Source organism: Lithobates pipiens, unplaced genomic scaffold (genome assembly GCF_037356315.1).
Source record: "Lithobates pipiens isolate NorthernLeopardFrog02 unplaced genomic scaffold, aLitPip1_a1.2 Scaffold_18, whole genome shotgun sequence".
NCBI lineage: Eukaryota > Metazoa > Chordata > Amphibia > Anura > Ranidae > Lithobates > Lithobates pipiens.
The window spans coordinates 381,589,416-381,602,024 of record NW_027507758.1 but is presented as its reverse complement, the minus strand read 5'-3'; the positions used below and the strand labels follow the sequence as shown (position 1 = coordinate 381,602,024).

At 40.2% G+C, this 12,609-nt stretch overlaps 1 protein-coding gene across 1 annotated transcript in view; it reads left to right on the top strand.

The window, feature by feature from the left end:
- Positions 1 to 12,609, top strand: part of CSMD1 (CUB and Sushi multiple domains 1) — a 2,539,710-nt gene that overhangs the window by 2,310,048 nt on the left and 217,053 nt on the right. Inside the window, exon 54 of the mRNA XM_077487775.1 lies at positions 7,308 to 7,481. Within this exon, the coding sequence (XP_077343901.1) occupies positions 7,308 to 7,481 (174 nt within the window). The remainder of the gene's footprint in view (positions 1 to 7,307; positions 7,482 to 12,609) is intronic.

The following is a 12,609-nucleotide window of genomic DNA, read 5'->3' as shown; positions in this document are numbered from 1 at the left end:
TTTTATTGCATATGCGGTAAGGACCTACTTTCCATGAGCTTACATTCTTGGTGTCTCTACCCTCCATCTCTTTTCCCTAGTCACAGGGAAGGGTAAAATGATATGGGTTTTAATGGTCAAGACATACTTTTGCAACACTTTTGCCTGAGGCAATTGACAGTCACAGATTACTGGCAGAGATTAATTAGCTTGACTTACTAAACTGGTCAGATACTTTCTTCCTTTGCAAAACTGGGTATTTCACATAAGTATTGCTTCACTGGCCTAAATAAACATTTTCATCCTTATTTCAACCCCTTGGCTTCCAGAATCTTCACTGTAACAATGATCACGAGTAGTAGTAAAAACTTTGAGGGAATTCACTGTAAATCAAGGGGCAGACCTATGTTCTTTAGTCATTATTGGGGTTTAGGAGGGAATTAAATAATTTTTTTCTAGTTATTAACATAAGGATGTTGTACAGTTATATACAGCTTTAACTTATTTACCTTTCCTGGAGAAATTGTAGCCCTTATAAGTGACCTGCTGCTTAGAAAGGAGTTAGGTGTTAAGGGAGGTATTTTGATATATGTAAAATTACTTAAAAAGGAAAAGAAACTGCCAACACTTAAAGTTTTTGATACAAAAACCAATACAAATAATACTTAAAAAAGTGTAGCGCTCAGAAATAGATATAGAAATAGATATGCAAGCAATTTAAATTAAATAATTCTACTCAATCAAGTGAAAAAAAAAAACATGAAAAATATTATAAAGAAAGTAAGTCCATCTAAGAGGAGAAAAAAACTCCACAGAAGTAAAAAACCATATGAAAAAATCATATACCTAAGTCCATATATGTGATAAATCCATAAAGATAAATGTTCTATTTAAAAAAATTCCAACAATTTTCAGAAATAAATCCTCCAACAGAACTTCTCTGTCAGCAAGCAAAGTGAAATGACCCTCTACCACACAAACATGCTCTGATTAATGCACCTTACCAGAGTGTTTGACCATATATACCATATATAACAAATGGCCAAACAAGTTTTGTATATACTCCAAGTGGTAGGGAATCATCAGAGCTCCAGATAACAGTTCTCCATGTACACACTCCAAAATAATCCATCCAGGGTAACAGAAAAGCAAACATGTAAAAATTAAAACATACTCACAAGGCCATCATAATAAACAAATTATATATTGTATCAGAATGCAGGCATCCTAATTCCTTCCTAGTTTTGCACATCTAAATTCCAGGTCCAGGCTGGCGTGATCATATCCCTATGAGTTTCATCACCATGGACATCATCACGAGGAGTGGCCATCATGGAGTTTGTGTAGTGGAGGGTCATTTTACTTCACTTGCTGGCAGAGAAGTTCTCATGGAGGATTTATTTCTTAAAATTGTTGGAATTTCAAAAATAGAACTTTTTTCTTAATGAATTTATCACATATATGGACTTTAAGTATATGATTTTTTCACTTCTGTGGAGCGTTTTTCTCCTCTTATATGAACTAAAAAGGGGGAGTTTGGGACTTTAAATGAGACATGTGGGTCACATGTCTCCATCCCTAAATCTGTGTAAAGAAAGGTTTTTTTTTGGGACTTTGAATGAGGTGGGTACACATGGCTAGAAGATGGGTCAATATCAAAAACATGTTTTTATTGGTGAAACAAGGAACATGGTAAAATGACATGATACATGTAGCAATAAATAAAATTGTCAATCACATATTATAGAACATGTATAGAAGCAAACATTAGTAGCAACCAGCCAACCACTGTGTGGTAGGGAACAAATTCTGGATGTAATAAAAACATATACATGGTAGGTGGTGAACTCAAAATAATGTAAGGAGTAGAGGTGTCTGCATGAGAAAAAGTGCATCCATAATAGCCAGACCTGTTTTGTTGATAATACCACTCCAATGTTGTACCCCTTAATGGGGAGGATATGTGCAAAAAGAAAGGGAGAGAGCTACTCATCCCTATAAGTACTTACATCCTAGTAAGTCTGGAAAATAGGGGATGAGGAGTCAGAGGCTCCCCAAATGGTCTGTATAGGAAGCTGTGGAAGGGACCTGCAGAAGAGGGATGAGACACATAAACATGATCCCCAGATCCCGATAGAGGTGTGAGTGGGCTTCATATCTAAACATGTATATTGGGTATACTGTAAATACTCTATATTGTGGGAAGTTGCTAGAGCCCAACACTAAAGTGCAGGTGAACAAGTGAGTGGAAAGGAAAATAGTGTGTGAGGAGGAAAGAGCAAATCAGAGCTAAAAAATAAAACCATGAAACGTATATAAATGACAACAATAGGAGTGAGCCTCTGTGAGCATGAACAGGAAAAGAATGACCATCTAATCACCTGTTACTGATGTAGAAAAGTGGATTCCAAATAGTGTGCAGTGTGCAAAAAAGGTGCTGCCATGAGAAATTGCTAACAGAGTGAAGATGTTAAAACTGATTGGCAAACCCCACGGGCTCCTTCCTAATGTCACACAGGTGCATCAAGAGTAAGAGGGACATCCACACCTGAGCAGCAGCCACTGCCCATGGAGACTGAAGATGTCCCCTCCATATAGTGACACCAGATGGAACAATTCAAACACGCCAGCACCATGCAGCCCTGTGTTGGACATCATGCGCAGGGAGGGGAAGTGTGACACCAATTTGCGGTAGAGTCAAGCCCGCCCGATCCCCCACATCATGCAAAATTAGAGGGACAGGGAAGGTGTTCACACTGCAAATCTCAGATCCTGCCTGCCTTTGGCCAATCAAGGCTCTCACAGCAGAGCATGCTGGGATTGGCCACGGCATGCAGCATGCGAGATTGCAGCGCATAGACGGTCTCGCCGTTCATTATGGGGCATTCCACGGGCACTTGAATTTCCCGTGAATGTCCCATAATGTTTGGTATTAGAAGAACGGGTGAACACCCAATGTTTGAGTTGAACTTACGTTCGACTCGAACATCTGGCTCATCCCTACAGATCATATATAGAAATAAACATTTGTAGCAACCAGCCAACCACTGTGTGGTATGGAACAAATCCTGGATGTAATAAAAACACTTAAAAATACATGGTACAGTAGGTGACTGCGATATTGTGTCAATCTTGCTGCTTCTATCGGCGAGACTGATACCCTACGAGCCCCGTCGCAGGAGCCAGCGCAGAGCTGGCTCGCATCTGGAAAGGAAAAATGTTTCTTTTCCTTTCCCGATAAGCCACAAGAATTGCTGGCCGGGTTCACACTGGTGCGGGAATCTGAATTGGATTCTCGCCAATATCAGGCACTGTGTTTGATATGAATCCTAAGGGAGAACTCCATGCCAAATTTAAAAAAAATGGCTTTCCCCTTGGAAGGCATACCAGGCCCTTAGGTCCGGTAGGGATTTTAAGGGGAATCTCCTACGCCAAAAAAAACAGCGTGGGGTCCCCCCAAAATCCATACCAGACCCCCGGCCGGTCAGGAAAGGGGGTGGGGACGAGCGAGCGCCCCCCCTCCTGTGCCCTCAACATGGGGGGTGCCTTGGGGAAGGGGGGGCCGCGCGTCCCCCCACCCCAAAGCACCTTGTCCCCGTGTTGATGAGGACAAGGGCCTCTTCCCGACAACCCTGGCAATTGGTTGTCGGGGTCTGCGGGCAGGGGGCTTATCGGAATCCTGGAGCCCCTTTAATAAGGGGGCCCCCGGATAGCGGCCCCCCACCCTATGTGAATGAGTATGGGGTACAATGTACCCCTACCCATTCACCTGTGAAAAAAAAAACACAACACACAAGGGTTAAAATAGTTTATTGCACAGCTCTGGGGGTCTTCCGTCTTTGGGGGTCTTCTCGCCAGACTCCTCCGCTATTTTCTGCTAGCTCTTTTACTAGCGGAGGAGCCTGGCTTTCTTCTTCGTCGCCACCCTCTTCTTCCGACTTCGGGGGGGTCTTGTCCCCCTCTTCGGTTCTTCTTGCCAGGCCACCGCTTCTTCTTCCAGCTCTTTTACTAGCGGTGGCCCGTCCTTCTGTTGCCGTCGCTGCCGCCACCGCCTTCCGTTCTTCTTCTTCTGGAGATGTTGTCTCGACGCTCTCTCCAGCCGCAATGCCAGGGACGTGGTGCGCGGCGACTTATATAGGGACAAGAGGCGGGGTCACCGCTTGATGTCACGTGGCGACCCGCCCCCTTACGATGCCACAGTCCAGGAGGATGCTGGGACTGTGACATCATACGGGGGCGGGGTCACCATGTGACATCAACCGGTGACCCCGCCCCTTGTCCCTATATAAGTCGCCGCACACCGCATCCCTGGCATTGAGGCCGGAGAGAGCATCGAGTCAACATCTCTAGAAGAAGAAGAAGAACGGAAGGCAGTGGCGACGGCAACAGAAGACCGGGCCACCGCTAGTAAAAGACCTGGAAGAAGAAGCGGTGGCCCGGCAAGAAGAACCGAAGAGGTGGACAAGACCCCCCGAAGTCGGAAGAAGAGGGCGGCGACGAAGAAGAAAGCTGGGCTCCTCCGCTAGTAAAAGAGCTAGCAGAAAATAGCGGAGGAGTCCGGCGAGAAGACCCCCGAAGACGGAAGACCCCCAGAGCTGTGCAATAAACTATTTTAACCCTTGTGTGTTGTGTTTTTTTTTTTTACATTTTTTCACAGGTGAATGGGTAGGGGTACATTGTACCCCATACTCATTCACATAGGGTGGGGGGCCGCTATCTGGGGCCCCCTTATTAAAGGAGGCTCCCGGATTCCGATAAGCCCCCCGCCCGCAGACCCTGACAACCAACGGCCAGGGTTGTCGGGAAGAGGCCCTTGTCCTCATCAACATTGGGACAAGGTGCTTTGGGGTGGGGGGGCACGTGGCCCCCTTCCTCAAGGCACCCCCCATGTTGAGGGCACGCGGCCTGGTATGGCTCAAGAGGGGGGGCGCTATCGCTCGTCCCCACCCCCTTTCCTGAGCAGCCGGGCTGCGTGCTCGGATAGGGGTCTGGTATGGATTTTGGGGGACCCCACGCCGTTTTCAGCGTAGGGGATTCCCCTTAAAATCCCAACCAGACCTAAGGGCCTGGTATGCCCCCGAGAAGGCATGCAGGCTTCATGAGTGAGGCGACATTATCATCGCTCTCTCTCTCTCGCTACTATAAGAAAATTACATTTTCCTATTGCAGCCAGCGCGAGAACCAGCACAACGGGATCGCGCTGGTTAGAGAAGCCTGTCACTGGAAACCAGCGCGACAGTATCGCGCTGGAAACACAATATCGGCGGCACCTACTGTAGGTGGTGAACTCAAGATAATGTAATGAGTAGAGGCGTCTACATGATAATAAGTGCATTCACAGTGCACACTATTTGGAATCCACTTTTCTACATTAGTACAGGTAATTACATGGTCATTCTTTTTCTGTTCATGCTCATGCTATTTTTGTCATGTATATCTGTTTCATGGTTTTCTTTTTTATCTCTGATCTGCTCTTTCCTCCTCGCACACTATTTTCTTTTCCACTCACTTGTTCACCTGCACTTTACTGTTGGGCTCTAGAAACTTCTAGCAACTTCCCCCTTTTGTCTTTCGTCTTCTTGGGGATCATGTTTATGCTCCCCATCCCTCTTCTGCAGGTCCCTTCCACAGCTCCTAGTACAGACCATTTGGGCAGCCTCTAACTCCTTGTCCTCCATTTTCTAGACGTATTATGATGTAAGTACTTATAGGGATGAGTAATTTTCTCCCTTTCTTTTTTGTACATCTCCTCCCCATTGAGGGGTACAACATTGGATCATACTGGTCTACTCATGTTTTGTTTGATAGGTTTGCGTGCACTCACCCCTGAAGAGTGGTATTATCCACGAAACATGTCTGGATAATTTGGATGCACTTATTCTCATTCAGATGCCTCTACTCATTACATTATCTTGAGTTTGCCACCTACCATGTATTTTTAAGTGGTTTTATTACATCCAGGATTTGTTCCATCCATACCACACAGTGGTTGGTTGGTTGCTACTAATGTTTGTTTCTATATATGGTCTGTAATATGTGATTGACAATTTTATTTATTGCTGCATGTATCATGACATTTTGCCATGTTCCTTGTTTCACCAATAAAAACGTGTTTTTGATATCAACTCATCATCTTAGCCATGTGTACCCACCTCATTCAAAGTCCCTTAAAAAAAAACCTTTCTTTCTCCTCTTATATTCTTTATATTTTTCATTTTTTTCACTTGTTTTAGTAGCAATTGTTTTGATTTAAATTGCTCACATATCTATTTCTGAGCGCTACATTTTTTTAAATGTATTATTATTGCAAGATGTACTTACAGAACAGATGTCATTCATAACCCTTCCCCCAACCAATAATCAATATTATTTCCACAGCAATACATAACCCCATAGCCTCCAAAACTTGTATCATCTCTGTTTTATGAAGATCTGTGTATTCAGTTTTTTTTTATAATCCTAAATACCTCCTTTTACAGTGCTCCCTCTGTGGTCATGTGACCTCCCACTGCTGGCTGGCTGACATCAGAGGGGAATCTCAGCCCCTCCTGCTGCTCTCCTTAGATCGGGCAAGGAGAGTGGAGGGGATTGTTTGATCATAGAGCATTGGTGTGAGAAAAGGTATTTAGGATAACATTAAAAAAAAAATGACACACTGTACTTTAGATCTTCATAAAACAGAGAGGATACAAGTAATGGGGTTATATGATTTAACAACCACCACTTTAAGCAAAGTGAATATGAGTTTGTGAACCCAACGTAAATCAATATTCTTCGAGTGAGTAAGTGAAAAACAATTTAACTCTGTCTTCGAAACTTGGAAATTCTTTGCTTTTTTAAAAAAAAATATGACAATTGTTAACAGTTTTTGTCCTACAGACATCTTTCTGCAAAAAAAATAAATAAAACTATATCAGCTGACAGCCCTCTGTTTACTCTGTCAACCTAAGAATCTAACAAAATTTATGAGCAGATTCACATTTTCTATTATTTGGTTGACTACAATGAAATTAAAATGCAAAAACATAAATCAGCTTATATGTAATTTATTTATATATGTCAAACCACATTATTCACAAGTATGTTATACAATTATAATCAATCATAATGTCTTAAAAAGGTCTTATGACTGCACTGTTACTCAATATATGAGGAGAGGTTGTCAAACCTGAACCTTTCTATTTTAGCTAAAAAGATCTGCAGCCAGATTTCAGAAGAAGGACAGGACATAAACTGACAGTGTACAATTTCACTGAGTGTCAAAGTATGAATACTTAATGAATGGCTATATTCTATGAGAATGTGAGAGTTCTTTTTTCTTGTTACAGCTATAACTTGTGGTCATCCTGGAAATCCTGCCCATGGAATTACAAATGGAAGTGAATTTAATTTAAATGATGTTGTTAACTTCACATGTAATCTAGGCTATGTGCTTCAGGGTTCATCTCAAGCACAATGTCGCAGCAATGGTTTGTGGAGCACCCCTCTTCCATATTGCCGAGGTAAGATGTTCTGAGTATAAATCTTCCTTAGCTAAAGAGTCAGTCCACTAGAAATTGATATTGTAGTTGTTGATAGATACTATAAACAACACTCCGGCTCCTTTATATTTTTCAGTGACTCAAACTGCTCAGTCAAGGAGTTTTTCCTCTACAGTTACCACAAGGGTTTAACTTCTGTATTACGTCTCATAAACTGGAATTTCAAGTTTCTGGTTTGTGAGTACAGACATACACTTAGCAAATGTATCTACTAATTCAATAGGTGCTTAGTTTCAATTTAACACGACTTTGTAAAAAAGTATAAGAGAATATACTAAAAGCACTCAAGCATAGTGTACACTAAAATTGCTTCTAGTGTACAGTCTAGAATAGACTTACTGTATATTCAGCATCAATTTAGTCCTTAAAACCCCTCCTGAGTCTTTGGTAAATGTCCCACACCTGGGAGAGTGAAGACCTACAACTCAATGCTGCCTTCATCAAATGCTGGCCTTCAGAAAGTCCATATTTGCATAGATCCTCTGGAGGCTTCATGAACACTTAAGAACCATAAAGTGACTGAAATGTTATAGAGAAAAGTATGCAGCAGAGCTTTTTATTCATTAACTTGTACTTTACTACAGAGTTGCCTTAGGCAGTTGCCAGTGGTGGGCATGCACAGACAATAATAGATACCCTTAATCGATAGCCAGATCTATTAACTTTAGAAGGCAAACTCAGCTTTGAGCAGTAAAAATAAAAAGGCCTCTCAAATTTCAAGTGCACAATCAACAAGCGCTAACATGACAAAATAAAATAGACTAAATAACCTCTACAAAAATACCACACTCAGGAATTTAAAAAGAAGACATTATAATTCAGCCATTCGCCACTCATCCTTGTGCACATCAGCTAAATAGTAAAAGTACCAGTGCCATATGTGTATGATTTTATGATATATGAATTATAAAATAATTAAACTGGTTATCATACAGTGTCATTGAGTCCATTCTCAATGACACTGTATGATAACCAGTTTAATTATTTTATTATATCATACACATATGGCACTGGTACTTTTACTATTTGGCTGATGTGCACAAGGATGAGTGGCGAATGGCTGAATTATAATGTTTTATTATTTGACTAGAAACCATCTCTTCCCCTAATAAAAAGCAGCACATACAATACACTAAAACACTGGCTAGGCACAGTTAACCAATTGATCGCCATAGATGTTTAACCCCTTCCCAGCCAGTGTCATTAATAAAGTGATCAGTGCTAAAAAAATGCACTGTCACTGTACTAATGACACTAGTCACTGGTTCTAGCAAAGTGTCAAAAGTGTCAGTTAGTGTCCGATTGTCTACAGCAATATCGCAGCCCTGCTAATCACCAGCATTTATTAGTATAAGCATTTTAAAAATAAAATCTATAAATATATAGAACATGCTATTACATTCACTTACACTAATCAACAAATGCTTATTGGGATTTTTTTTTACCAAAAACGTGTAGCAGAACACATATTGGCCTAAATTTATCAAGAATTATTTTTTATTTTTTTGTTGCATATGTATTATAGTATAAAGTAAAAAATATATATTTTATTTTCAAAATTGGCAGTCTTGTTTTGTTTATAGTGCAAAAGAATAAAAAACACAGTGGTGTTCAAATACCACCAAAAGAAAGCTCTATTTGTTGGAAAAAATGGCATACATTTTATTTATGTACAGCATTGCATGATCATGCAATTGCCAGTTAAAGTAACATAGTGCCGTATTGCAAAAAAAATGGTCTGGTCACAAAGGGGGGTAAATCTTCCGGAAGTCAAGTGGTTAGTATTCAATTACAAAAGTCTTGGCAATATAGGACACTCTCTAAGTTCATGTGTTATTGCACAGAGTCCACCTTATGCTAAAGTCAGGTACTAGAATATCCACTTAGTGTTCATGCAGGTTAGTTCATACATTTTATTCATGCAACGTGAAGGATGAGCTGGACATGCAATAGCTGGCGTAAGTGGAGACCCTAAGTAAAATCCACACTGAGCCAAACTGCAAGCAGCGCATGAAACAGTAAGTCTAACCGGGCATAATGATAACCAAAGTCACACAACACTAAAACTGCCAAAGATAGCGGCAAACAACAGGGTTATACATCCTCTACAAGCCCTTAGCAAGTGCATCTAGTGCATTCTGAACTTACTGCACCATGGACATCACTGTGTCAATTTCACTCAGGGAGTAAACCAAACATCCTCTACATTAGTATCACAGCTTGCACACTAGAGTCATTCCAACCAGAAGCACCAGGATGCTGATGATGAACGCAGGAGGTGGGTTCCTCACAGACACAATTCATCCCTCAGCAAAGGTGTAATTGACAGGGTTATAAAACATCACGTCCCTACATTCCCACTGGGATTAATTACAGAACATATTTCACCTGAAACAGTGGCCAGTGTGGTCACAATACAAATGTACTATATTTTGACTGTGCCGTGTTACTGGAGGACAAAATTTTACTTTGGTGAACTAATTGCTAGGTATAATTAGAATACATCTCCTGTCCTGTAAAGGAACCTGGGTCCTATCAGTAGTAAAGCTAAACATAGGTATGTAAAACAGCATGGTAGATGGCTAAAGTCTAGTTTAATAAACTGTACTGTATATTTAATTTATTTGAAAATATTACTAGACGTTTGGTGTACTACCGGTTCTCATGTTTCATTTTACCTTTCCAAAAATAAGATAATATTGTCTGGTTTATCATTTTGTATCTTCAAATATTATTTATTTCAAAGGCAAAATCTTTTTTACCCTACCCTATCTAGCTTTAATCTTCCTTCATTTGTGTAGAGTACATTCCCTTTTACTATAAAGGAAAACCAAGGAACATCTTCCAATGTTCAGATTATTGTCAGCCTTCCAAAGCTCCAGGAGAACTGATTTATTCACTAATGGAAATGCATACATTTCATGTCACAGGATCATTGATAAGAAGCCTATTTTCTATAAATTTGGTTCAAATGTTGCTTGGTACAGCTTTAGAGGAAGTCAAGTATCAGAAATCTATTTGTGGTTGCTTGTGAGCTTTTATCCTCTTGATTTTTGGATGCTTTTTATTTGCTTATATTGAATTGTTAGGTTTCATCTATATGGAAATGTAAGAAAGAATATGTCTGAAGTCCTTACTGTTTCAAATAGTTTTTCAGATATCTGAGCCATTGAAAAAAGGTTGCCCCTATAAGCTTAGTATACATTTATTTATGCTTGCATTAAGATCTAGGCATTCTTTTATGAACTTTTAACTATTTGTTTCATTTAAAAGGGAGGTTTGTGGAGATCTGGACCTGCACACACTATATTTTACTCTCAGTTCCAGTCATCTATTTCAAAGTCTCATATAAATGTAAGGTACTGGAGAGATGATTGGCATAAAGTGGCCTTGGGCCAGATACAGACACAGAACAGTAAATCTCCTTCCCTTTGAAAACCTTTCTAACTATTTATGGAAGGTTACTATAAAAAAAATGAGAAAATTTGCTCACGAGACAACATTTACTGTATATTAGCTATATGAGCAAAGGAACACCACTAATAAGCACATGAATGATTATTAATTACACTCTGGAAATCACATAGACACAGTCTGCATGGAAGGTTCTATCTGTTCTTTATGAATAGTTGTATGCTTGTATACTTTGTATTTTAGGGGCAATGTTCGGTCTTGCCTGTGTTTCCATTAAATATGTTTATCTATTTAACATAGTTCCATTACAACATGCCCATGCTTATGATAATTATCTTGTAGTTTTCTTCACTTCTTTATGGACATGTGTAATAATACTAATTACAAGAAATTATTATGTATATACTTAGTTGCATGTGCTAGATGCTAAAATCTTTTATTAAAGATCCATCAGAATAAAATTTTGGATTGTGTGATTTTATACCGATGGAGCTACAACAATGGTGGTTGATTATAGTCACCTTTCACTGTGCCAGCATGCTGAAAATATCCTGATGTACTAGAGAGGAGGTGGCTACTTTAACTCTGGGCAATTTACGTTGATATGGCAGCCTGATCTGACTTACCAAAATGTGAAGGGTGGTGAAGCACAGTGAGTTAAATGATCCAGGGCCAGGTTTATTAAATTAGTACAAGTGAGCTAAAATGAACCCATGTTTATTTCAATAAGGTTATTCTTTACGTAATTAGATATGTGAAGAGAGTGCAGATTCACCCTAGATCACTTTCCATTGTATTTATTCTGACCCAGAACCTCTTTGTGTAACTGTTCTTCACCACACCTGAGCATACTGGAATCACTGGCGGCATTCCACGATTCGACCCATGATTCCAGAATCGCAGCAAAACATGCAGCTCATTTTTGATGCCATTATTTCTCAATGACACCCCAAATGTGGTGTGACAAAATGCGCTAAAGTGTAGCAAAACTTACACAGCTAGACACTTGGTACATGAGCCTCTTTGGAGCGTTTTTGGAGTGGAGGGAGGCCCATTTAAATAATTGGTGCTGCACCAAAAATGTGCCACAAAAAAGCTAATAAAAAGTGTGGTGTAGCAGCTGTCGCTGCACTATGCTTAGGTGTGAATGGAGCCGAAATCAGACCCTGAAATTTATACAACAGTGGATTCTGCATGTAATTTTCCTTTGCAGAATAGGTAAAAATTTTGAAAGAGAAAAGTTGTGGCAGCACAATTTTGAGAGTGATCAATTTTGAGAGTGATCTCGTGAGTTAGAAGGATCATGAAACACATACACTTTTAAGGTACTCAACACATGTAAATTAAAACCAAAGATTTTTATTATATATGTATGTATATGTAAATAAAAAACTGAAAATTGAGATAAAATAATTATTTAGATGAGAGAGCACTCCCCCTTAACCATACCAGGCCCCATGCCCCACCCCTTCTGACATCATGTAACGTCAGGGGGGGTGGTCACCCATTTATCTCACCAGGTGGCCCTGCCATCAGCTATATAACAGCTGTCATTGCAAAAAGCCTGCAGTCACGGGACACCTCCCATTGAGGCAGAGTTTTTCCTTTTTTTTTTTTTCTCGAGTCATCACCACTGTCATCGAAGATAAAGTGACATCAGAGGACACTTTTTTAA